The sequence below is a fragment of the Ochotona princeps genome, chromosome 28, assembly GCF_030435755.1.
Source record: "Ochotona princeps isolate mOchPri1 chromosome 28, mOchPri1.hap1, whole genome shotgun sequence".
NCBI lineage: Eukaryota > Metazoa > Chordata > Mammalia > Lagomorpha > Ochotonidae > Ochotona > Ochotona princeps.
In genome coordinates, this window is record NC_080859.1 from 3862667 (window position 1) to 3890539 (window position 27873).

A 27873-nucleotide genomic window follows, 5' to 3' on the forward strand; every position below is an offset into this window, starting at 1 on the left:
TATTTTACTGCTCATTGTATTCAAGACAAAAGTATAGCATGAATTCTGTATCCCTTTGGCATTTTTAAATATTCAAATGATGAAAACCGCCCCTATTTTTTTCCTAAAAAAATTCTTTGTAAAAACTTCCTGACAGTTGTAATAATGAAAGAATATGAGATCTATTGGTGGGCTTGTGTTTTGTTGATAATGCTATCTATTATCTAAAAAGAAAAAGAGCCAAATTTTCATCTTGCTTTGTATTCATTCAAAAAAGCCATATTCTCCAGGAGACCTTTTGCCTTTAACTCTGTGTGTTTTTATGTTCCTAAGGCTTCAAAAGATGAAGGCAGTATTTTGAGTATATTTTTCTTTATGGACATAAAACTTGGTTGTTTAAATATTCATGCCTGATAAATGAACACACATTTTGCTATGCAAGAATATTGCAAATGCTTTTGGCCATTTGAGCCTAAACTCAGGAGAATTAAATCAGACGTGACAAATTGCCTGGCGCAATCTCAGCTGAATAAATGTCTTCAAAATATTTTAACTCTTTTTGGTTAAACATTGCTTATTAAACTGTTTAATTCAATGTAAATATACTTTCGTTTAAGTAAAGGAAAGTATTTCCTTATCTGGTACCACTTCTTTTGTCAAGAAACAAAAAGAGGTAAAATAAATGAAGGATTAAATTGACCTTGTAAATTCTTAGGCTTAAATATATATATATATATATATATACACAAATGCAAGATTTTCTTTTTTTTTGTATCTAAAACAGTTATGCTCAGTCTTCTAAAATATGACTATCATAAAAAGAATATTGATATCCATTATTTACTTTTACATTTTAAGTGACTTAATAAATATTTCTGAACCCCTGTGAATCCTAGTACTTAATCTTTTGGCAGGGAATGTATAATTTAGGCAATCTAGTCCTGTGTTCTACATGAAGATTTAAGTTAGCAACTATAATTCATCAGCAAAATTTATTTTCTAGGAGTATATACGGAAATGAATTTGAATTAGAAGAATTACCTGAAGCAGTTTGTAAATGTTCATTCAGATTTACACGTTGGGCTGGATGTTTTTGTGACTTCTATTTTTATTTGTAAATTGCTTAAGAGGAATATAGTTCCCAAACAGAGTTAAATATTTCTTAATCTATATGTAACATATTTATAGAAAGACTTTTTAAAAGCATATACATGTGGTACATGTTATTATTAGATAAGTGGTATGACAAATTAGTGATTTTTTTAAAGATTTATGTATTTTTATTAGAAAGGCGGATATACAGAGGGGAGGAGAGACAGAGAGGAAGATCCTCTGTCTGATGGTTCACTCCCCAAGTGACCACAATGGCCAGTGCTGCGCCAATCCAAAGCCAGGAACCTGGAACCTCCTCCAGGTCTCCCTGCGGGTGCAGGTTCCCAAGGCTTTGGGCCGTCCTCGACTACCTTTCCCAGGCCACAAACAGGGACCCGGATGGGAAGCGGGGCCGCCTGGATCAGAACCGGGGACCATATGGGATCCCAGCGTGTGCAAGGCAAGGACTTTAACCACTATGCTATCGCGCCGGGCCCAGATTCAGTGATCTTAATGAGCAGTTAGCTAGCGTAGTGGCTAAAGGATTACATCAGGATAGGATACCAGACTTTAAGATGTACCACAAGGCAGTTGTTTTCAAAGCAGTCTGGTACTGGCACAAAATAGATATGCAAATCAATAGAACAGAGTAGAAATCTTTCAGCATGTTGGAGGAAAACATCCAGGAGACCTCAAGTTCTTGGCTTGGCAAAGACTTCTTGGGAAATTCCCCCAGAAGCACAGGCAATTTTAGTTTAAAAAAGATGGATGGAATGACATCAAGCTCAGAAGCCTCTGCATCACAAAGGGAATGGGAGGTAATCAGGCAGACTGCACTGCTGGTAGAGGACCAACACCCAGGTCTAAGAGGAGCTTAATAGCAGGGAACAATCCAGTGAAGAAACGGGTGGAAGTGCCGATGAGCAGGCTGAGGAAAAGCTACCCTAGGCCACTCTTGGTGGGGACGAAATACCAGTGCACCACTGTGGAAGAGAGGATGGAGTTTACGCTGAAATTTTAAAATAGATCCACCCAGTCTTACCACTCCTGAGAATTTATATAAAGGATATGAGACCAGCATATGTGAGCCATTTTACACCCACATTCATTGCAGCTCAATTTACAATTGTGTTAACTGGAAATAAACCCAGATGTCCACCAATGAATTACTGGATGAAGCAAATGTGTGTGTGTGTGTGTACATTATGGAATATTACTGAGCCATAAGAAAAAAGAATGAAGTCTTGCCTTTTGCAACAAAATGGATCCAAATGGAAACCATTATGTTTAGTCAAATAAGCTAGTACCAAGAAGACAAATATCGTATGTTTTCTCAGATCTATGGAACTAATATGTAGAGTAAAAATATATATATGTGGTCTGAATGAGTAAGATTGATATTTTGTGCATTTCTCTGTGCTCTTGAGGAATAGTATGGCTTTTTTCTTCTACTTGCTAGTCATTTAAATATTTACCTGATGTAGTGCTAAAGCTGTGATTGAGCTGAGACCTGTAAGTATCTCATTATAAATATTTAGGAAAATAAAGAACTTTGGAAGAAAGAGAGCAATGGGGAACATGGACCGGAATGAGGATGTGAGGAAAATATCACTATTCTCTTAAAACTGTATTGTGAAATGCATTTGCTTGTTTTATATGAAAAAACTAATTTTATTTATTTTTAAAAGATTTATGTTGTATTGGAAGGGCAGATTTATAGAGAGAAGGAGAGACAGAGAGGAAGATTACTGTCTGCTGGTTCACTCCTCAAGAGGCCACAAGGGCTAGGCTGAGCAAATCCAGAGACAGGACCTCCCATATGGATGCAGGGTCCCAACGCACTGGGCTGTGCTCCTCTGCTTTCCAAGGACAGAAGCCAGGAGCTGGGTGGGAAGTGGAACGGTCAGGACATAAACTGGCACTTGTAAGGGGTGAGGGGTGGTTTAGCCGTTAAGCCATTGCACCACGCCTGAATTGTGTGTGTGTGTGTGTGTTTAAGTGACACTGCTGTGCTGTCCGTTACGTTGTTTTTGTTGGTGCCAAAAAGCAACATACAAAGAATAAACCACTCATTCCTAGCTTTCTTTGGTTCTACTCTGGAGGTTGAGGCCATTTGGGGAATGAAGAGTTGGATGGAAGATCGTTCTTTGTTTCTACTTCTCTCTGAGACTCCATGTTTCAGATTGAAGAAAAAATTGTAAGTTCTTTCTTCATAATGAGATAAGGTTATGTTTTTGCGGTGTTTATTGTATCAACCAGTATGCATGATAGCTATGTAAAATAATTGCTATTTGTTTTATTTTATTACCAGGAATACTTATTTTAATTTTGATCTTAGGGATAATTGTTATTTTTATTAATGATCAATAGTTTCTGTATGTTATCAGCATTTAGGATATTTTTTAAGATTTTCACAATTATAGAAAAGTACACAAGTGTGACAGTGTTCTTACCAGTTTTAGTAATAAATTATAACCTATTGTGCATGAAAGAGCCAGCCTGTGGGCAGTCCCCACGCATATCAGTTTTCTCTTCGTTATTATAAACACTTTGATTTTTTTAGTAATAAGTTAAATATCATTCATCTCAATTCAGTATTGAGATTCAAAGTCATTAGGTATAACTCCCTTTTCAGAGAGAAATGACTGAAAATTAGCCTTCAGTAAACAGGTGGTGTTCGATATTTGTATTGCTTTCTTTTTTGCTGGTGGATGAGAGTGTCTTACTACTTATAAACTTTATTCTTAGGCTAAATGTTGACACATTCGTAAGAAAGTAGGAAGTAGGCCATTTTTTTCTTCACAGTATATGTATAAGCATACTTTAAAAGGTTCATGCAAAATGAAACTAATGTAAATTATATTAACACAATATAATTTAAATTCATAAGTACGTATATTTTTGTGATATGTATTTTTGCACTTGTTGTGTTGTGGGGTAAGAGCAAGATCACACCAGACATGTCTAAGGTTTATTAAGGAGTCTTTATTAACCAAGCTTGGTGATAATAGAGCACACTAGAAATAACAAACTACACATGCCAATCACAATCCAACCAATCATAATCCAACCAGACATAATCCAACCAAACATAATCCCAAGAGGAACAAATGGTCATTATCCTCAAGTCCATCTATTAAGCTGAAGACCTATGTCCCAGCTTCCCCAACAATGTAAGTTATCCTAAGAGACATGCAATGAATAACAGTTTGGACTCACTTACAAAGCAGCAGACATTCACCTTTCCCTGGCTTCTCTGCCCACATTCCACTATTACTAGGCCTCAGCTCTCCTGGAACTCCTGATAGTACACAAACCAGAAATAATATTGCTATATCCGTTGTCCCATCTAACCAGTGCACAGGGACCATGCTCATGCTATTAATTGTTTAGTGCATAATTGCACCTAGAAGATATGTTATGGTTCAGTCTTATACACACTTTGCTTCTCACAAGAAACTGAGGATATTTAAAAGTAGACTACAACCTAACCATGTTTTCCTTTCATTTTAGTTCAGACTTGGTTCCTTCAACCTGGAGAAAGTTGCAAGCCCCACTGAGGTCATTAGAGAACTTATTTGTTTCTGCCTGGACTCGATTGCTGAAAACCAAGCCAAAAATGAGCACTTGCAGAAAGAGAATGAAAGGCTTCTAAGAGATTGGAATGATGTTCAAGAACGGTGTGTACACAGTTTGCTTCCATTATAAACCCACTGCGCTTGCTTCCAATAGATTCAAGCTGATAGACTGTAAAGTTACAATACATGTAGACTAATATGTTGACAATAAAATGGTCCTGAATTATTCCTTCCTCAAATCAAATTGGTAATCTATAGTGTGCAGAAGGGAGTGTATGAACACTTTGTAGGTTATTAGCAGTGGGTGGTACCTGCAAAAATATAAACAGTAAGGAGTAATTGGGCATTGTTGATCAGAATCCGTTATTATAATATTAATAAAGAATTTAGGTAGTGGGTGTTTAAAGAAAAATCAATTCAACCCAATTGTAGAAGTAATAATGAATGAAAACTATCTGAAATACAAGTGAATGCATTGGTGTCCTTGTTTGGAGTCACTGAATGGCAGCTGTTTTGAATGTGTTTTGGCTCCTAATGGAAACTTGCTTATCATGATTGATTGGAAGTTAACACCAGAAGCATTTTTAAAAAATGAAGTAAGTGGCTACTGTGTAAGACATTGGGAAACCTTTTATTTTTCTGGAGTTGCCTCATTTATTTTTTTTTTAATGAAGAATAAAGTAATTTATCATTTCAGTTATGAAGTTGCTTAACTAAATAATAATTGAAGATTTACCACTGTGTAACTTGTAGTACTCTATTAGGTAAAACATGTTTAAAGCAGGGCCTGGCACGATGCCTTGTGACTGACTTCTCGCCTTGCAAGCAGTGGCGTTCTGTACCGGCACCAGTTCTAATCCTGGCTGTTCCACTTCCCGTCCAGCGCCCTGCTGCGGCCTGGGAGGGTAGTGCAGGACGGTGCAAGGACTTGGGAACCTATGCCCATGTGGAAGACTCAGAAGAAGCTCCTGGCTCGTGGCTTCAGCCATTGCAGCCAATTTGGGAGTGAACCAGAAAATGGAAGATCTTTGTCTCTGTCTCTCCTTCTCTCTGCAACTCTGACTTTCCGATAAAAGTAAATGAATCTTTTTGAAAAATGTTTGAAATAAACAAAATATTTATTGTGAACATATGTCCTCAGAGGAACATGCACAATTCCACAAGTCCAGTTTGTTTCTAGTTAGGTAAATTATGGATAGAAATGTCTAAAATAATTATGTGAAATATGTAATAATTCTTTTTTTTAAAGATTTATTGATTTTTCATTGGAAAAGCAGATTTACAGAGAGATGGAGAGACAGAGAAAGATCTTCCATCTGCTGTTCACTCCCCAATGGCCACAGTTGAGCTAGTCTGATGCCAGAAGCCAGGAACTCCTTATAGCTCTCCCACGTAGGTGCAGGGTCCGAAGACTTTGGGCCTTCCTCCTCTGCTTTCCCAGGCCATAAACAGGGAGCAGGATGGGAAGTGGAGCAGCTGGGGCATGAGCCGGTGCCCTTATGAGATGCTGGTACTTGGAAATGAATGATTAGTTAGCTGAGCCATCACACCAACCTCCCCAGAATATATAATTCTTAGAAATACTGTTAAATCTAATAGTTTTATCTTTCACATTCATGCAAGGAACTCTAAAGCTTAAGAACATTTTCTTCTAGGATCTTTTGAGAATAACCGTTGTGATCGTTCTAGTGTATATCACTAAGTAGATGAGGGAGTCCTTGACAAATCGATGGGAGATTCATTGTCCATACATGTATGTGAACGTGTGTGTCAGTAAAAGAAAGCAGGTTTTGTTACATTAATTAATGTAAGATATGTGAAATTAAGCTATTCATACCTGGCTGTAATTGGTTCTCTGTTATTAAGAAAATATTTATCATATACTGTTTTAGTCTAAATTGATTTTTATTAGCAATTACATTCGCATATAGTTACATATAAGTAACATAAATCACCAAAGCTTCTGTATTAGGAAATCATACAGAAAAGTAATTCAGTTTTTCTCTTTAGCTTCTGTTTTATTCATTTGGGTATGAATCAATATCAGATATCTGTGTTGCAAACATTTTTTGGACCTCTGCAGTTTGGATTTTTTTTTCTGTTTTTATATAAAATAAATCAAATTCAAGGAGACATACTATGATTGCAGCAAGTCATTATATTTAAAACTCAAAATGCCCTCAAGATGATAGGAAACCTGATCGTCAAATTGCCCACAAAAATGCAGACTGGGTACTTGGTACTTGGACAAATTGCTGTAAGATGTCTGCCAGAGGTTGACAGAGGTATTATCTCATCAGTATTCACCACCACTCCATAGAGTTGAAAGCAGCAGGGAGTGAAGACAAGGCGGTAGGGTCGGATGTAGTCAGTGCCGTAAGACGGTGTGTGTGAGGAGCACGTACAATCTTTGGTGAACAGATGCCTGATTGGTGATTCCTGAACTTTCCAGAAAGTGCTTTTTTTGTTATTGTGATAACAGATTTCCCGTATGATCAAAAGCGCAGTCTTGTATCCTGTCACCTGCCTGATTTGGTTCATTCTAGCTGTTCTATTATTTTATTTTTTGAGACTGGATCAGACATCTTCAGGACTCACTGTGTGCCTTGAGGGTGTCCCAGAGAACTGAGACAAAGAGTGTCTCCTCCAGATTGTGTGGGGCTTTGATTGTGTACTAGATGGAAGATTAGGAGCATTATGGATTTCCCAGATTTGGTGTTCTGTTCTGTGAGAGGAGCAAGTGTCCATGTTAGGGACTGTAGATTCCTGTATGTCTTGGTTATGGCCGAGCCACCCTGTCTTTGTGCCGTCAACAGAGCCTTGGAATATGGAAAACAGAGCAGAGGTTGTAAACTGCAGTTTCCAAAAGGCTCAGAAGAGTCTGGAGTGGGTAGCATTTGAACAGGACGTAACAGGGTAGACACTCGGGAGCTGTGAGCCGGACAGTGGGTCCAGCCACCGTGCAGCGTGCAGGGCCGTCGGTGTCCGACACTCGGGAGCTGTGAGCCGGACAGTGGGTCCAGCCACCGTGCAGCGTGCAGGGCCGTCGGTGTCCGACACTCGGGAGCTGTGAGCCGGACAGTGGGTCCAGCCACCGTGCAGCGTGCAGGGCCGTCGGTGTCCGACACTCGGGAGCTGTGAGCCGGACAGTGGGTCCAGCCACCGTGCAGCGTGCAGGGCCGTCGGTGTCCGACACTCGGGGGCTGTGAGCCGGACAGTGGGTCCAGCCACCGTGCAGCGTGCAGGGCCGTCGGTGTCCGACACTCGGGGGCTGTGAGCCGGACAGTGGGTCCAGCCACCGTGCGGCGTGCAGGGCCGTCGGTGTCCGTCCCTGCAGCGGTCATGTCTTCCTTGTCACTTTCCAGACTGCAGGGCTAGGCACAGAGCAAGCAGAAGCACTGTTCCACACTGTGGCAGGTGGCTCTCAGCTCTTCAAGGGAACTCAAAAGGTTCGTGGAAAATGAAATAGAAAGCTACCTCTATTTTATTACCCCCTTTTTGCTTTAAAAAAATTGAAATTCATTTGTGTTTTTGACATAATCTGTTTTCCATGAACTTTGGAAGACCCTTAATATACATGGATTTAAAATATTTTTCCACCAACATAAGCATCCTTTAGTTTCATTTTTTCCACAAACTTTTTTCATTACCCTCCAGTTTTAATACGTAATAGAACATTGGAGGAGAAAAAGCAATCCTGCACACCTGTGATCATTAACATGAAGATATATCATGAGGACACATGTGCGTTACCATAAGTATGAATAAAATATGTACTTATATACAGACTAGAAGGAAAAACTAAATGCAAATAGTATATTCTGGAATCGACGATTAAATTTTTATATATTTTGGTATTTTTGGATCATTGCCAAGATCAGGGCCAATTATAAGTCTTTATCCCTTTAAAACTGCAGCAGAGCATCAGCAGGGGCTTGCATGAGGAATTTGGAATCCCAGTATGAATTAAAGGAATGAGCTTGATTGGTATAAATGATGTGTATGTGTGTGTGTGTGTGTGTGTGTGTGCGCGTGCTGTTGTTTAGTAATTATAGTCCTGGATCCATTTTGAATAAGTGGTATTACTCTATTAAATTAGTTTTTGTAGTTTATATAAAGGTGAAAATATCTTAAAAGTTCTATTTGAAGCCTTTAGGTTATGAGCTATATACATTTCACTGGCTTTTCCTAGTTAATTTCAAATAACAGTTCTCAAGTTTCATGTTGCTGAATAGATCTTTTGTTTGCACTCCGACCTCAATTTTGAAATCCTTTGGCTTCATTCTGAGTTATAGTTATTAAACCCATAATTGGAGGCAGTTTTCAGTGAATTGGGTTGACACTCATGGAATCGTTAGAATAGAAGACCTTGGAAGCTTTTCTCTGTGGTCGCTTTGCCTTCAAGCTATGGTCACATTATCTGCAGATGAATTAAGTCTGACTTCTTTTAAGACCTCAAGAGATACGGTCCTCTCGTGCTGGAAGCCGGTTCCAGGGCTTAGACACACTCTCAGCCAGAAATCTTCCTCCCTGTGTTGGTAATCTGAGTCCTTCATGGCACAGTTGAAGGCCATTTCCTCTTGTTCTGTCGGCAGAAAGTGGGAGGAACAGCTGTTCACCATCTTCCTCAGTTCTTCAAGGCTTATTAAGTCTCTAGTCCAAAGCCTGCTGGTTTTCCGGGACGTTATTGTTTTCTTTGTCCTCTCTGCTCTATTCAGATTTTCTTTAGCTGCACAATCCTAATGCGTATTTAAGTTTGGCCAAAACTGTCTCAATATAAGCGCTTCTACACTATGTGAGCACTGTTTGATTTGGGACTTTGTTTCTCTCTCTTTTTTTTTTATGAAATTGCTTTCATTTCACTCTTATTTTTTGTTATTGCTTTGGACATATTATTCTCAGATAATTTTCCAAGGCAAAACATTTCATTTTGAATGGTCAATATTTTTATACAATTAGTTTTGAATCCATTTAATTATTAAATCTATCTATCTATCTGTATACACACACACACACACAGACACACACACGCACACACAGACACACACACACATTTAGTCCAGGCCATTAGTTAACTCAACACTAGGTTCCTAGTAAAATAGCATTATTGTTCAGTTGTCCCAGTCACTGGTGAAGGGCCATCAGGCTTTCCCTCCTTGAGGTTGTTGATGGTCTCCTGCATTTTGAGCTCTACCTTGGAGACGATCCTTGGGCCAAGTGTGGTCCACTCCAGCTGCATGTGAGTCTTCTTTAATATTTTGTTAGGGAATCCCATGGTTTTGTGCCCTGAGTGGTTTTACCTATTAAGTCCTGTGCAACCCTTAAGACAGGTCTTGGTAGGAGGCAAGACCTGTGCAACACATACCAACATGAGAATGTAGGAGATGATTGGTTTTAAAATGGAAGTCCTGAGGGATGTTGCAGTAGTGTTGTATGCTAATCCTCCACCTGCTAACACCAACATCCCATATGGGCACTAGTTCATGTCCTGGCTGTTCTGCTTCCAAACCACTTTCTGATTATGGCCTGGGAAATCAGTAGAGGAGGGCTCAAAACCTTACGCCTCTGCACCGAGTTGGGAGACCAGGAAGAAGTTCCTGGCTCCTGCCTTCAGATAGGCTCAGCTCTGGCCACTGTGGCCATTTCAAGAGTGAACCAGCAGATGGAAGACCACTCTGTCTCTCCTTCTCCCTATGAAATCTGCTCTTGAAATAAAAGTAAAAATAGAATTTTTTAAATTGAGGTCTGGAGGAGGCTGTATAACTCTTAGTTACAAAAGATTGAACAAAAGGATTGCATTTCCTGTCTTACAGCTGTTTTTAATAATATTTTGTAAAGGCCACGGCCTATTATACTAGCATGATGTATTGCTGCCAGTTTGAGTTCCTGCTGCTCCATTTCTGATCCAGCTCCCTGATAATGCACATGGGAAAGCTGGAAAACACTCCTGGCTCCTGGCTTTGGCCTGGCTGCACCCTGCCTGTGAGACCATGGAGGGAGTGAAGTGATAAATGGAAAGTCTGTATCTTGGGCTTTGTCTGTCTCTGTAACTCTTTCAGCTAAATAAAATAATAGTACTCCGGGAATAGGCAGTTGGGTCAGAGGTTAGCATGTGCAGTCACTTCTTGCATAGCTCATACTGCTGCTTTCAACTTCCTGTTGCTGCAGGTGGCTGCAGGTGGTGGGACCACAGGTGTGATGCCAGTAGTTAAGTGCCTGCTTCAGATGGGAAATTGAGTCCCCAGGTCCTATCCCTGGCCAGTGCGAACATTCTGGCAATGAACTGGTAGACGGGAGCATTCAAGACCTTTATTTTAAAAGAGTTGTAATAATAGTAATATCAGTCCCTACTCCCCAGCTTTTCTAGGAAGTATTTTCCAGCAGTGATGGAAGATTGGGTGCAATAAAATCTTGAAGCTTTGTCAGAATTAGCAAGGGGAATTCACAGGCACTCTTCTGTCTTCGGACTTTTCCACGTGTGTTCCCTTTAGCAGTACAGTTCTGATACTGCATATTTAACACTATCCTTTAGTATGTTTCATTTAGTGTTTATTATTGTATTCAGTGGATTAAACCAATGGTTAATTTTAATACACATATGGGAATTAGCTTGAAAGATCATAAATACTACAATTAGCCTTTTTATTTGATTTGTTTCAAACTGCAGTGCAGATTCAAGTTAGATAAATTAAGAATGTGTTACTATTCCTAAAGTTTTATATAGGAAATTGTAATATTAACCACAATCCTTGTTTTATATTTTCACATGTGGTTTTAATTTTAAAAAATGTTTGTTTAAAAGATAGAAAAGCAGGCAGATAACTATTTAATTTACCTCCCAAGTGCCTGTACTAGCAGGATTGAAATCTGCATAAGGCCAGGAACTGTGAATTCAATTTTATGTCAGTTTGAGTGACAAGGAACCAAGTAAGTGAGCTGTCACTTGCCACTTCTCAAGGTTCACCTCAGCATGAAGAACAGAACTGGGACTTGAACCCAGAAAGAATCATATGGAATACAGGCACCTTAAATAAGCTCTTAGCTGCGATGCCAGATGCTCATCTTCTATATGCTGTTTTATTTTTCAAATGTTTGAGTATTTTATAATGTGTGCACTAGTATTGTGTAGTGTTGTGTACTAATCACTGTTGTATTACAGAACACGCAAGAGTGCAGAAACCTTATTCTTTTTAAAATAAGCTACCAAGATTGGTCCCTCTTCTCAGGCTCTTTCTTCCCCTACCCCCATCTTCTGCGTATTTTTTTTATTCTCAGAGAGCTTTCTTTGATAGGGAATACTGTTAGATTAATATTATTCACCACTTTTTTTTTAGAGCTGAAGATTAAAAAGTGGTGAATAGCTATGTAACAGTAAGAATTCCTAGTGTCCCTATTCTTATAACATTATACACATGAACCTTTCTCCCCAGCCACACTCTTTTAGAAGAGAGCTGCCCAGTCCCTGAGCTGCATTTTCACTGTGGCTGGCAGCTATCTACAACCTCATGGCTCAACCAGCTGGCCAGAAAGAACCAAGGCAAGGCCTACCAGTGGAGACACATGGTGTTAGCCATACTCTCCGTCTGGGCCCATCTGGCCGTTGTAAGATGCTTCACAATAGGGCATCACACCCAAGGAACAGCCACCTTGGACTTCAACTTGCAAGAGTTAGGGGTGGCCAGAGGACAGTCAATGTCTGTGATCCTCAGGACACCCAACAGCCCACTGGGACCATGTAGGCCAGTGTTCAGGAGCTGAAGGTCACCCCCCTTCAAGCCGTGCTTCTTTAGCATTCTATGGCCTGAGGAAAGAGGACAGCTGTGCTAAGGTCTCAACTTGGCCCCCAGCTGATAGCAGCATTAGGAACCATATGGGACATCTACAGGAAGAAGAGCCAAAATGATCACCGAGGAGGCCTTCCCTGTGCCCCACTAAGGACTGGCTATTGGCATCTGGGCAGAAAAGGCTGGCAAAGCTACAGAACAGAACACGGCAAAGAAATGAAAGCACTACTAGGGATTTGTAATAAATCAGCAATGAAGCTGGAGAAATAAGAGAAAGATACCCATATTCACTCATTCCCTTTTCTAGAGTGCCAGATGCTAGGCTAGGCACCGAGGCTCCAACAGCCTGTGAAACACGTATGCTTACTGCTCTCACAGTTCACAGTTGTGCCAAAGATGATGACCCAAGATGATGGCTCAAATTAGTTCCAGAAAGTATGTTGCCCTATGTTCCTTTTTCTCTTATGAGAAGCTTGAATTCTCCACATCTCTAGCTAGGAGAGTGGTTGAAAATAGGTGATCATATATTTATAAGAAAGCTATCCAATCTCAACCATTTTCTTTGTAATTATATTGTTGAAATAATGTGTGTATATACAGGCAACAGTTATGTATTGCTACTGCTCTGTAAGCATTATATGTTTGGTATGAAATATTAGGGTAATTATATGGAACGGCAGACATAAATAGTATGGTAAAGAGAAATCTGGACAAAACTAGATTACGTTTAAAAGAATACATGGAATCGTTTGAATTAATAGGTGTTTATTAATGATGTGTGCATTGGCATTTATCCAGTGTGTGTAACGTACACTACTTTGCTTTCTCTGCCTTATAGATATCTTACATTGCAGCTGTTGCTCATTTGAACACTGGAAGAGGAATTGTCAATGATAGAGATTTCTGTTCTTGTGTATTTAAATTGAAGATATGGTGTTCCATTCATTCCATTATTGACTCTTTAGAAACATCTGTATTTTTATGTTTGAATGCTGTGTGGTTAGTAGGGTTTATAATGAGTAAACCCTGCTCTTGTTGCAATGTTGGGCTTAATCTGAAAGGACAGTCAGGCCGGTCAGCCATATGACTTTATCACAGAGTAAGATTATGGTTATTAGCATGATAATATTGAAAAACCTTTGTGGAAACCAGCTGCTTTTACTCACCTGAACTTTATCCCCTAGAGCACTCTTCTGTAACTAAGCCATAGATGTGACTATGTAGGTATTGAGATGTCTTAACACTTTATTTGTAGCAATATTTAGTTTTGGTCCTTATCTCTGTACCTAAATGGTTAACATTAATAGCCAGGAACCTGTAATTAATTAATTAATTATTTTTGCAAAACTTTTAAGGCAATGAAAGCATGTGAACAAGTGGTTTTTAACTAATTATCATAGCAACTTTTCTTGAAATCGTAAGTATCAGATTGTATAGTAAGACAACTAAGAAAAACTGCGTGATTTGTTTATTTTTTAGATTTGAAAAATGTGTGAGTGTTAAAGAAGCTTTGGAGACTGATCTGTATAAACGGTTTGTACTGGTACTGAATGAGAAGAAAGCCAAGATCAGAAGTCTGCATAAATTGTTAAGTGAAGTTCAAGAATTAGAGAAGAACTCTGAACATGTAAGGTTGGTGTTTAGTCTTTTGGATAACAGAAGCATGAATTTAAGCAGAACTCTTTTCCATAAATTTAGGTGCCAACTTTTTAATCATATCAGCTCATTTGATACTCTGTGGTGGAATGCTCCATCTGTTAGAGATGCCAGCACTAAAGAAATCTCAGTACCACTACTCTGTGTCTGCTCACGGTCTGCTCTATGCTTAAATAATAAAAATAGCAGGAAGCTTCATTTTATAGTATTTGTTAATTCTCAGACATCCGGCCCAGCACAATAGCCTAGTAGCTAAATTCTGACCTTGGATACCCGAGGATCCGATACGGGCGCTGGGTCATATCCTGGCTGCTCACTTCCCATCCAGCTCCCTGCTTGTGGCCTGGGAAAGCAATAGAGGAAGACTCAAAGCCTTGGGACCTTACACCAGTGTAGGAGACCCTGCAGAAGCTCCTGGCTCCTGTCTTCGGATTGGCTCAATACCGGCCTTTGCGGCCACTGGGGAGTGAATCATTGGACGGAAGATCTTCCCTTCTGTCTTCCCTTCTCTCTGTATATCTGCCTGTCTAGTAATAAAGAAAATTAAATAAATCTTTAAGAAAACAGATGTCGGGCAACACAGAATAGGAAAAACATTATTAAAATTTTTTTTTTACCTCAAACTGCCCACTTGAGTGTACATTCGTTGTGTTGATACCTGAGCAGTGATTAACTTTAGAATCGTGTTGCTAACTTTACATACCAAGGAGCAACAGTTAAACCTGGATGGTTGTCACTTTCTTAGGCGCTAGCAAGTGTAGATGAGAGTTTATGGCTTTGAATCTGAGAGGAAGCACATGTGTACTAGTGGCAAAATACATCTAAAAAACTGACATTTGGTGCAAGCTGGTTCTAGCTCAGAGGCTAGTATTAGCCAATGGCTTTGGCAAGCCTTATACTCTCCTTTTTCTTCTAAGGATTAGGGTGACAGAAGCCTCCTCAGGTGTCTAGGGAGACCACATGAAGTACAGAATTCCGTTGGTGTTAGTAAAACTCCAAATGCTTTGTGATCGATCCATGGGGAAAGTTTTGCATAATAATATTTTGATAGAAGAAGGAATGTTGATAAGGACCTAATTGGAAAGTTAATTTTATTTAACTCTGGACAAGATTCAGGTTATTACGTAACAGATAATTGGTATTTACAGTAAATATACACTCTTCAAGGTGGATTTATTTAGATTGTATATATTTCAGTATATGTTTTCTATTTAGAATACCCTCCTTTGGCATTTAAAAAAGTTATTTCTTTCTTTGAAAGGCAGAGTTACACACACACAGCTGCTCAATGTGCTGGTTTGCGCCCCGAGTGGCTGTAAGCTCCTTGGCTGGGCCATGTCAACGCCAGAAGCCTGAAACTGCAGCTAGGTCTCCCACATGTTTGACAGGAGTCCTGGCACTTGGGCCACATTCTGCTGTTTTCCCAGGCTCCTTAGCAAGAGCTGGATCAGAAGTGAAATAGCCAGTCATGTGATATGCCAGAGTTCTAGGCAGTGGCGTGAGCCCTGCACTGCAGTGCTGGCCTGGAGAGTGCTGATACCTAACCTGAGGCCAGCGCGTGATTGTTCTTGATTTCCCTTTCCCCATCTGTAGTGAGACCGCAGCTTGTTCTGAGGCGATTGCTGATGGAGATGCAGTCTATGACGCAAGCACTGATGAGGAGTGTGAGGACCTGGCTGGTCCCTCTGTGATCGCTGCAGGTGAGCTCTCCTTGACTCCTTTCCTTTGTGGAGTAACTCACATGGACCTGTTCTAGTGATAAGAAGCAGTGATGTAAAAGATACAACATTGTTTTATTCTCAAATCTTAAAGTCGCAATCCACAACAATCACATCTATATATACACCAAGGTATACTATTTTTTAAATAAGGATACATAAGTCATATAGAAGCCTTGGCTTTGTGTGAAATATCATCAGTTCAAAACTGGTTGCCTTTAACATTTGAGATCATGTGTACCTGCACCTTGTGTTGGAGCTCTGAAATTGAGTTTTCAGAAAGCAGTAGTTGCTTCTGAGGTTGAAGCCTTCTTGCAGTTGTCAGGAAGGGGCTGCAGTGGAGAAAGGGAATTGCCATCCAGTAAAAAGCACCCGAGTCTTCCATCCCTCAGATCTAGTCTCCAGCAGGTGTTTCCCCAGAGTTTTATAGATCCCCCCAGCAGCAGTGCAGACAGGAGCCCGTGAACTAATGCTATTGTCAGATATTTCTGATCTGAACTCATTGTTATCACAAATAAATGTTTGAGCCACTTATTTTTAAAAATTTGCTTATAGCTATGGTACAAAAAAGTCTTCAGTTAAAAGGCAAGAGAAAAAAAGCAAAACAAACAAAGAAGCATGCTGTGCACAGAAATCATTAAGGACAGACAGAGGCCCTGTTGTCCAAGCACACTGCGCAGTGTGGGCGAGGTGGGGAGATGCAAGTTGGAGGAGGAGATGAAACAGATTTGGTGGGGCCGCATTACCTGAAGGGTCTTGAAAGATATTTTAGAGGACTTCAGCTTTGGCTGTGAGTCAGGTTGGAAGCTGTTGGAAGATTTGCAACAGTGGAGTGACAGTTCGAGTTGTAACAGAATTTGTCTGGCTAATGTGTTGAAACTAGAGTATCCGGTGACACATTCGGAAGGTGGGCTAGATGGAGGCTGGGCCAGGAATCTGATGAAGGATGAGAGTGGCTAGGGCAGGGTGGTTGTGAAGGTGACGAGCAGTGGGCAGATTCTGGATGTGCTGAGAGGAAGCAGAATGTGATGTTGGAATGGGGATGGCCGAGAGCCTAACAGGAGGAGCCAGGTGTTGCGGGGCTGTACTGCCAATGTGGTGTCTTGGCAGCCAATTGAAGAGACGATTTCAAGAAATAGGCAGTGATTGGGTCCTGCGTGACAGCGTACTGGTTAAAGTACTTACCTTGCACGTGCCGGGATCCCATATGGGTGCTGGTTCTAATCCCGGCAGCCCCGTTTCCCATCCAGCTCCCTGGTTGTGGCCTAGGAAGCAGTTTAGGATGGCCCAAAGCCTTGGCACCCTGCACCCGCGTGGGACACCCAGAAGAGCTCCTGGCTCCTGGCTTCAGATTGGCTCAGCTCCAGCCGTTGAGGTCACTTGGGGAGTGAACCATCAGACGAATGATCTTCCTCTCTCTCTCTCCTCCGCTCTGTATATCTGGCTTTCCAATAAAAATAAATAAATCTTAAAAAAAAATAGGCAGTGATCTGCTGTACTACAGTACAGCTTCTGGGGCAAGGAAGAGAAACCCGTGAACTGTGCAGTGAACGTAACAATTCAAACCTCGTTGGGAATCTTAGGGTGGCAGTTTTAGGTGAGATGGAGGAACATAGGAGAAAACAGAAGATGGGGAGGAAGTAAAAAGATAGACATTGGAGATGAGACAGCAAACAGGCAGTGTCTTGAATAGGTTTCACTGTTTAAAAAATTTTTTAAAAACCAAAGATGGTGGGGTAGCCAACAGATTTGGAAGTAGAATAAAGAAAACTGTTTCTGGGTGTCGGGTTAAAGCTAACACTAGTGTGTTTGTATCCTGGTGGGCGTGAAGAAAGAGGGGAACTGAAAGCATCGGGCAGCAGACAGGATTGTTGGAGCACTGGGCAGATAGCACGGACCCAGCTGGCATGTGACGGGGCTCATTAAGTAGGAACAGAGCAGGTAAATGACTGAACAGGCACCAAGGAAGGTATCTAACTGCAGCCATGGAGACTCACGGATGCTGATTAGATTATCGGGTTGATTAATCTGGTTCTAATCAGCTCAGAATTGGCTCACACACTCTCATGCATTTGTACATGGGAATTAAATTTCTTTTCATTTGGAGATTGGGCTTGTTTTACATTAGTATTCCATTTAAAATGAAGTCATTCTTTAGTGATCAAATGCAATCAAAAGCTTACAAAGCGAATCTGTTTTTGTTCCAATTGAAGCTTCCAGTATTTGTATTGAATAAAATGACCTTTGATTTTGTTCCTCTTCCAGAATATCTCACCAACATTTGAAGTAAATGAAAATTATTTGTTGGAGAGAAAGTATGTGGTTTAATGTGACTCTGTAGGAATGTGGTCCTATATGTGTTAGGTCTATACAAGAAAATTATATGCTAAAATTGTGCCGTTTTTAATTTTGACAAAATTTCTGCAAAAATGATTATCCAATCCACATTTTCTTATATTTTATGTCTTACTGTTTCCTTGACTTGTCTCTGCTTTATTACATATTTGATCCGAAGGTATCTCTTTCTAAATTTTTTTTCATTGAACTTGAATTTGGCAAGATTTTTGTGTCCACATTGGAGAGCATTTTTATTAGCAGTTTCACTTAACCTTTTTGTGATTCAGTGAGAAATACTCAGGAGACTGATGTTTGCTGAGAGAAAAAGCAAATCTCAACTCTAAAGTGCTTGACACGGAATTACAAACTAGAATATACGGTTTTAGGTGTAGGGGTGGCATACTTAAGTGGCACAGTGGGCTCCCTTACAGTTTATCAGCTTCCACAGTTAATTCTTTGACAAAGAAAGGATACATTTTTAGTCCCTGAGATATAATCTTTCTTTGTTGTTTTGCTTAAGCACAGCTGTATCTGTCTTGTTCTTGGTGTAGTATTACCATGTATTTGGGGCAGAAGATTGAGAATTTCTTCCTGAACTCACCCTGTGTCCTGATAGTCCTTACTTTGTAAGCTGTGACCACTGACTATGAACCTGAGGGCATAAGTGGGTGTTTTTAACATTGTTTCAGATTATGCTTACCATCAGTTTGTATCCTCAGTGTTTACAGTTTAACCACCGGATTTAAAGGAGGTGTTAATTTTGCTTTTTTTGTGGTTGGTATTATATACTTGTTCCTTTAAGGATTTTCTTGTGGAACTGATTTTGCTTGTGTCCAAAGTGCCTCAAAAAAAAAAAAAAGCAATTATCAGAAACCCACTGGGTTGGTATAGATGCTGTGAGACATGTTGCTCTACAGGAAACTCTGTTTGGAGCCAAGTAATCTAATAGCTGAACACATTACAGAAATGCACTAAAACACACAGGGGAACAGCCTTGGTACTATTTCAGGAGAGCTCAAATGTTTTCCACTGCAGCTTACTGGTCTTCCACTTGGCTCTTCCAAATCAGATTATAATCTCAACAATAACAATGTGGCTTTTAGAATGGAAAAGATGCAGCTTGTTTTGTTGCTGTAGTACCAACAGGACTGTTTAGAAAGCAAGCTCCTGCTCCGGGAGACTGGGACCTCCTGGTGGAGTTCTGGGGTGGAGGCTCAGCTGGACGACTCAGCAGGCCTCCTGAAGCTGGGCACTCTGGGAGGCAGCAGGCAATGGCTCCAGGGCTTGGATCCTTGCCACCCCGTGGGCTACGTGGCCAGAGTCCCAGCCCTGCTTCTCCTGGGCGTTTCGAGAGTGAACCAGCCGATGGGAGAGCTCTGTCACTTTGCAGTTCAAATACAAATAAACAGTTTATGAACAGTCAGGATTTTAGCAGTTATTACAAAATACTGATCTTGATGTAGGTTAAAAATCTACAAATATTCAGGGAATTTGATATTTGAAATGGATTTTTCTTGTGAAGTATTTTGAATAGTTCTGCTGGGTTAGCTACTAATTAGCTGTTTTCAAAAGGAATTGTTAAATTTCTTATTAATTATTTTGTGAGGAGTAAACAATTTGAAATCAAAATTGTTTCTGTTAATAGGGACTTGTAAATTTTTTTTACAGTTAGATAACAATTAAAGCTAAGCCTGAAAACAAAAAATAAACCTTTCTGGAACAATTTACCATTCTTCCCTTCATGTTAAGTGGCCAAGTATTAAAAGCAAAATTAGCTTTCGGTACACTTTTCTAAGTAATTATTGGCCGGAGATTCAGATCATTAGTGTCTTTAATCCTGCTTCTTCACCACAAGAAGTTCTCTCTAGAACTGCTATCAGTAATTTAGAATTCTACTTTGTCGTGCGGCTTCCTGGAAGGAAGCGTGATTATAGAATGGCCTTTTTGAAAGTCAATGAATGGCCATGTCCAGCAGTTGATGAATACTGGTATAGCAGCCCTGAAAACCAGAACAGGATCCAAGGCTTCCAAGTATCAAAGAGCTTGTTGCTTCCACCAGTGAATGTCCACTCACAGCAGGGGCAGCAGCGTGGCCTGCCAGGGGCCTGACTCAGAAGCTCAGCTTCAGAATCACTGATCGTGCTGTCCACTTCGTCCACTTTGTCCACTTTGTCCACTTTGCTTGTCGCCAGGACATGGTGAGGCCCCAGGAAAAACTTGATTCTGTAAAACTTGTCACCAAACTAGTGAGGAACTTGAGTGAGGCTTTGATATAAAGAACTGTTGCTTGGCATGACATTGTATGCTATAGCTGTGTACATTTGCTACAGCTAAAGACTCTTAAGTTCAAGTTGTGTTTTTGTCTGATGAGGGAATAGGGGTCTAGAAAGACCAACTACATTATTCATGGTCACACCTGTGCAGTTGGTTTTTGAGAGACTATAAAAAATAATACTTGGAAATTTCCTAACATTGAAAAAAATTGCCATTGATACAAAGGAATACTGAGAACCCTTTACTAAAAAAAAAAAAAAAAAATATTTGTACATAAACTTCCCACAAAGATGGTGAGCATTACCGGATGTAACAAATAGACCTTCTTAAAGTGAAACTTGTGTAGACAATATGTGAATGTGTATATTTCTGAGAGATCCTGTCCTTATGTTTATTGCCTAAGATTCCAACTTAATATTTGTTCATCTGAGAAGTCTCATTATGTAAAAGATTGTTAGCAGATGTATGATAATAACCCCATAGCCTGCTGTTAAAATGTAACTTTGAAATGACATGATACGTAGCTGTTTACATCTTTGTTCTTAGAAAAAACAAAGTTCTACACACACCGATGTTCTCTTCTGGTTATGAATCATTGATGTGATTGGCAAATCTTTTCCCTCTTAAAGCGATCATGAATCTAATGAGCTAAAATGCAGTGATGTCCATCTCCAAGCTTTGACGAGCACTGGGACACAAAGCAGTTTCTGCTTTAAGCAGCTGCTCAGATTGGGGTTTGGACGGGAAGTCTGTGAAGTCCTTGCGGACTGTTTGGCCAGCAGCGGTAGCAGTGGTGTCTGCGGATCTCGCAGCATGTGAGGCCCTCGGCTGCTGAGCTGAGCTGAAGAGGAGGGAGTGCACCCGCTGGAAGTCTCTTCAGTGGCAGTGACATCGCAGTGGTAGTCTGGCCAAGAGGGCGGACATGAACCAAGATTTACCAACGTGAGATTGTGCTTGCGTTTGGGGCCAGTGCGATCTTTGCTGATGGTACCATTGCACATTTAAGTGAAGACTGGGCAGAGCCTACAAATTTGTAAAACTCTGCATCACTCTGTACATTTGAGATTGGGAAGGAAAAACCTGGATTTTGAATGTACTCCCCCATGCCCACAAATACAAGGAAGGAAACATTTTTCCTTGAGATATCTAAGCATAAATTTTATGTTCCCATCTGAGCACTAAACTATGCAGGCACAGGAGTTACCCAATGGCAGCCAGACTTCTAAGAAAACAGTAATAAAATCACACCTACAGAGATTAGTAGTTGCTTGGCAGAGGAGAGATAGATTTCACACATTTATCAAAGGTGGATAAATAGATAAATCAATAAGCAAAAATAACAATAGCAACCTTAAGGAGAAAATAATCAGATAATGTAACAGAAACTAGAAACTATCAATAAACTAGGAAAATTAAAATCCCCAATTAGGAAAAGTAAAAAAATAATATATATATATAAAATAACTGAAATATAAATTTAAAAATACAAAGTGTTAGTGAAAAGTTTAATAAAAATAAAATATTAGCCATAGTAAATGAAAAGAAAGTACTGAAATCAATAAAACTAGATGTGAAAAAGTAAGTATTAAATGGTGGTACAGACATACAAAGAATTATTAGGAATTATTATAAGCAACCATATGTTGGTGAATTGGAAAATTCAGAGGAAATGAAAATCTAGTGTGGTGATGATTATCCAGATATGAATTTGCTAAAATCACTGTATTGTACATTTAATGTGTAAGCTTTATATCATATAAATAATATATCAGTGGAACTTTCCTACAAAAATATTTCATCATCTTGAGATTTTTCAAAGCACCAAAACAAGTGAAAAAAAAAACAACAACTCTGAGGCAAAGTTCTGAAATGTCAGCTCTACAAAGTCCAAGCTCTAAAATGTGGGTTAAGTTCAAGAGGAAATTAATCCAGAGGGTATAGAGGTGAAACATGAGCCTGTTCCTGCTTTTTGAAGAAGTGACCTTGCTTTGAGCTATCCATAATGTTTTCATGATTCACTGGAGCTGTTGGAGATTGAAGAAGACCTGCTCCTTGCCCCAGGGCCACAGATGGCAGCAACCCCATGTGATCTGTGTAACACCGAGCCGAAGTTTTGGGGGTACAGTGGCTATCTTCACTCTCAGGGCATTCTTTTAGGTTGCTCTCCTGCTTCTTGGTCCCTGTCCTCCGCTAATCCATTCATATGCCTCAAGAAAATGGCCTTAATGTGCTCGTCTTTGAGGACCTTGTAGAATAACTCTTGTTCAAATCCAAGTGTAACACAACCAACCCACCGGCTACATGATGATCCTAGCGCTGTGTGACCAAGATTGATTCAGAAGCGGTAACTTGATACCACATTGTATCTTGCATTAGATGTATCAGTGGGTAATACATATGTGATAGAAATTCATGTGGCCAATTATTTAGCTTTGGCAAATCTAGTCTTTTTGCTAGAGAACTTCTCAAGTGCTTCTTCATGCATTTGAACATAGTCATAAAGGGTGGCATGTGTTGGGTACCATTTCTCAGACTCACAGGACCATAGAATTCTGCGTATTATTGTTCCACACAACCCATTTGCAAAATCCCGTTCCAGATGACTTTCCACCTTCATATGAACGGCTTGAGAAAACGGAAGGTGTCTGGGGAAAAGAAATGATTTCCTTGGACAGGGAGTGTTAGTAGGAAAATGGAAGTCACCAAGGTAATCATGGCACAAGTTAAGCCTCAGCTGTGAGGTTATCAACTTAAATGAGCACTGATTTCAGTCCCTTGTGGTTCATTGTGATGTGCCTGTGAGGCCACAGCAGGAAGACCCATGTTCTTGGGCCCCTGCCACCCACACTGGAGACCAGAAAGAAATCCCTACAGCCATTTTGGGAGTGAATCAGTTGATGCAAGATTTCTCTGCATCTCTTCCTCTCTTCCTCTCTCTTCCTCTCTTTTCCTCTCTTTCTGTACTCTGCCCTTTAATAAATTATTTTTTATCAAGTTATTTTAGTCTAAAAGTTTTATAGTACATGTATAGTTTTTTCATGATATGTAGTTTTTATGAGAATGTTGGGTACCCTTCCTCAGATATCTGTTACATTTGACATATATTCATGTCACCAAGGATACATTTTCAGAGTGCAATATGAACTCATGAGAATAATATATTAGACATAAAAAGACTTGCAAGACTTTATGTGACTTGCTATTTGGGAGGACAACTGATGATTTATTTTGGAAGAAATGTTCATTGATGTATTTAATGATAATGGAAATCTGAAGTACACATGCACACACAATCACACGCACCATGTGCCTAGCACAGTGGCTCAGTTTGCTAAGCTTCCACCTCCAAGCACCAGGATCCCATATGGACACCTGTTTGTGTCCCAACAGTTCTAATTCCCATCCAACTCCCTGCTTATAGCCTGGGAAAGTAGCAGAGGATGGCCCAAGTCCTTGGGAACCTGCACCACATGGCAGACCCTGAAGAAGCTCGTGCTTCTAGCTTCAGAACAACTCTGCCCTGGCTGTTGTGGCCATTTGGAGAATGAACCACTGGATGGAAGATCTTTCTCTCTGTCTCTCCTTTCCATAAGCCTGCCTTTTCAATAAGAATAATAACAAAGAAGAAAACTAAAAACTACAAAAATACTGTTTATTTTGAGCTGATGTTTCTCACCTTGAGTTCACATACCATAAGACTACCACTCCTTGAGCTGTCACAGTGTGAAACGGTTACCAACCAAGATGAACGTCACTCACATGCGGCTCCTCTTTCCATTTGCCTCCCACCTTCTACTGCACAGGTGGCCGCCTTCTCGGTTCCTAATAATGGGATTGTATTAGTTCCTCTTTGCATTTGCCACCCACCCTCCAATGCATGGGTAACCTTTTTCTCAATTCCTAATAGTTGGATTTAATTTTGTCTGGTTTTGTATCTTATGTAGATGATGAAATGACAGTGTATGTACTATTTTTTTTAAAGATTTATTTATTTTTATTACAAAGTCAGTTATACAGAGAGGAGGAGAGACAGAGGAATATCTTCCATCCGATGATTCACTCCCCAAGTGAGCGCAACGGCCAGAGCTGCGCCGATCCAAAGCCAGAATCCAGGAACTTCTTCCAGGTCTCCCACGCGGGTGCAGATTCCCAAGGCTTTGGGCTGTCCTCGACTGCTTTCCCAGGCTACAAGCAAGGAGCTGAATGGGAAGTGGAGCTGCCGGGATTAGAACCGGCGCCCATATGGGATCCTGGGGTGCTCAAGGTGAGGATTTTAGCCGCTAGGCCACGCCGCTGGGCCCAACGTACTATTTTATGTCTGGGTTCCTAAAATTGGTTTAATTTGTTTTCAGATTTTTTTTTACTGCTGTGGAACATTTGTCCATTTTAAGGCATAAATTGCAATATTTCTACACACATGCACAGCGTGAAACAATCGTGCCAGGCAATTGACCTCTGCATTCTCTTGTCTTTGTGTGTGGAGACTAGATAGAGGGTGAGGGAAAGGAGCAGAGAGCGAGAGAGTGAAGTTAGTCAGTTCACTCATTCACTCTTGAAATGTCTGCAGATTAAGTCAGGCCAACGCTGGAAGCCTGGGGCTCAATCCCTGCCCGTGTACAGAAACCACCACATCACCCGGTGCCCCCCAGAGTGCAGATCAGGAGAGGGAAGCCCATTGTGGTGCTCTGATATGGGATGTCCGTGTCTGACTCAATGCATGAATCCCTGTGCTAAGTGCTTTCTTCCCCACAGTGACATTTTCCTTGGTTATTGATATTCAGCATTTGTTCATATATTGATTAGTCATTAGTGTGTCTGTGTTTCTTTGAGAACACTTTAGTTTAGATCTTTTTCTCACTTTTTTTTTAATTTGGAGTTATTTGTTGTCGAGCGTTCAGGATTTCTCATGTTCAGTATATGAATCTTTTGTCAGTTGAATTATGAAGTTAAACATGGGTTATCACGCACATCCAGGAGGCAGTGGCAGCATCTCAGGTGATTCTGAGCATCAGCCTTTCAGATGGGAGAACTGGATTTTGTTCCCTGCTCTTGACTTTGACTTTCATTCAGCCTCATTGCAAGCATTTGAGAAATGAACCAGTGGATGGAGATCTTCCTCTGCCTCTTTGTGGTGTGTGTGTGTGTCTGTGCTTCTCACATGTACTAAATAATCAATTAAAAATGCAGTCTACATGTGTTAGTAATGGTCCAGTGTTGGCAATATCATGGATTTCCACCTGATACACGGTTGCTGTAGTGCCCAGTAGCAGGAGCAACCTCTAAAAACAACTCCAGAATGCAGCCATATAATTCCCCCTCTTTTCTCTTGATGGAAAACTCCCTTGCCTATCATTGGAGGTTGATTTTACAGTACTAGGAGGGGCTGGAGAATAGTGCTGTCATGTCAGTGGGAGCTGTAAATAATTACTGTGTGAGCCAGACTTGAGTCAGGACACTTTGACATACTCTGTAATCCTCTCAGGAATGATGGCAGATATTGTAATGACTGCATGATGCTTCCATTACGACTATCTAGTACGACTATGAAGCCAGCCAGAACTCCTACATATGTCATCATCCAAGGTCACTAATGTTCCAGGGGCCCTTACCAGCAGTAGCGGGGGCAAGCGACTGGGGGGTGGATTCTCGTATTAACCCAAATAGTCACCGGTATTTCCTGTTGGGTCTGGTTTGAGTGTGTTTCCTTGTGGATTTTATTTGAGGACAATCAGGTGAACACTGACTAGAAATAGAAAGATACATTTGAACAAGACAAATGCCTCTTGAGAAATGTTCCTAATTCCATTTGAAACTGCATTCTAAGCAACAGACTGCTTAAATGACTTTTTTGCCGAGACTGGTTATATAGCCACATAAATTTTGAAAATACTGAGTTAATAGAAGTTAAACAGGTTTCTTTAATTCTACATGGTTTGTTCTTTAATATGGTAATTAATATGCAGTGTCAGTCTCATTAAACAATACAGCACACATCATTTTCCACAGTTCAGTATTTGCATTATTAAAAAGTTAATTTATTTTCAACAGTTCATGAGCTTACTGAAAATTAAATAAAGTATATGACAATATTTTATATGCCCTATTTTTAATTTGTCCTGTGGTAGAATTAGTTTTATTAATATTAAATTAAGTTTTTAATAAATAGATTCTACTGAAATAGAGGCCTCCTTACACTGGTTTCTAGGTTCATCTTTTGTATTTTATAACCTCTGCTTTTTGCTGATTCTGTTTTGCAGTGATATGCATTGGTTTTTTGACTTGAGTACTGTGTATTTATGAAGTTAATTAACATTAGATTTTAAAATAAGAATTTTTAAAAATACCTTCAGTTTTTGAGAGATTTTAAAAAAAATAATATTTTTGCTTCACATGGCAAATTTTACCACTGCCTTATGAAAAGATTAATTTAAAAAACTAATACTGTGGCATTCCTTCTGAGACACCTAAGTGTTTCTTATTGGGATTTTTCAATTCTAGTTACTCTGCCATGGCATTATACAGATTTCTAAAGTGGAATAAAATTAAAATTTTGCTATTACTGCAACGAATCATAAGTAATTATGACCTTGATGTACACAATAATTATATATTTGTTATGATTTGTCTTACAAAAGAATTAGGATTAATCATCTATGTCTTAAACTTTAATTGCTTTTCAAGAAACAGCATTTCTTTTATAATTCTTTTAACCCAAGAATACACTAAACAAGTTGATGATACCATTTCTGGTTGCCACTAGGAAAGCCTCTGTATTGAAAGCCAAGTTTTGGCTCATGTTAAGACCAGTGTGATTGGCAGATACGTCACTTGATAACTCAGAATAAGAGGTGATTTAAGAGCCAAAAAAGGGGGTGCTCCACCTTGTATCATTGCATTACTTCCCTTCATATTTATTTAGAAACCAAAAATCATAAATTGAATTATGAATTTCAAGAGCTAATGTGCATTCTCTCTTAAAGGGAGAGCATGACAGTTCTTGAACCACCAGTTTGCAATTCTAAGAAAGGGAGTCGGCCCAGCAGCATGGCCTAGCGCCTTGAACACCCCAGGATCCCATATGGGCGCCGGTTCTAATCCCGGCAAGCCCCACTTCCCATCCAGCTCCCTGCTTGTGGCCTGGGAAAGCAGTCGAGGACGGCCCAATGCATTGGGACCCTGCACCCGCGTGGGAGACCTGGAAGAGGTTCCTGGTTCCCGGCTTCGGATCGGCACAGCACCAGTCCATTGCGGCTCACTTGGGGAGTGAATCATCGGACGGAAGATCTTCCTCTCTGTCTCTCCTCCTCTCTGTATATCTGACTTTGCAATAAAAATAAATAAATCTTTAAAAAAAAAAGAAAGGGAGTCGTTAATTCCAGAGTTTTATGTTTTTTTTGTGTGTAGGTTTGTTTTTTTTATTGTTCTACTGTCAGTTTGAATAGCACATACATTTTA

The 27873-nt window shown here is 40.0% G+C and overlaps 1 protein-coding gene across 2 annotated transcripts in view; it reads left to right on the forward strand.

The window, feature by feature from the left end:
• XRCC4 (X-ray repair cross complementing 4) overlaps positions 1-27873 on the forward strand; it is a 167730-nt gene that overhangs the window by 55385 nt on the left and 84472 nt on the right. For both annotated transcript variants that reach the window (XM_058656183.1, XM_058656182.1), the window contains exons 4-6: positions 4585-4751; positions 13913-14065; positions 15683-15789. In XM_058656183.1, the coding sequence (XP_058512166.1) occupies positions 4585-4751; positions 13913-14065; positions 15683-15789 (427 nt within the window). The remainder of the gene's footprint in view (positions 1-4584; positions 4752-13912; positions 14066-15682; positions 15790-27873) is intronic.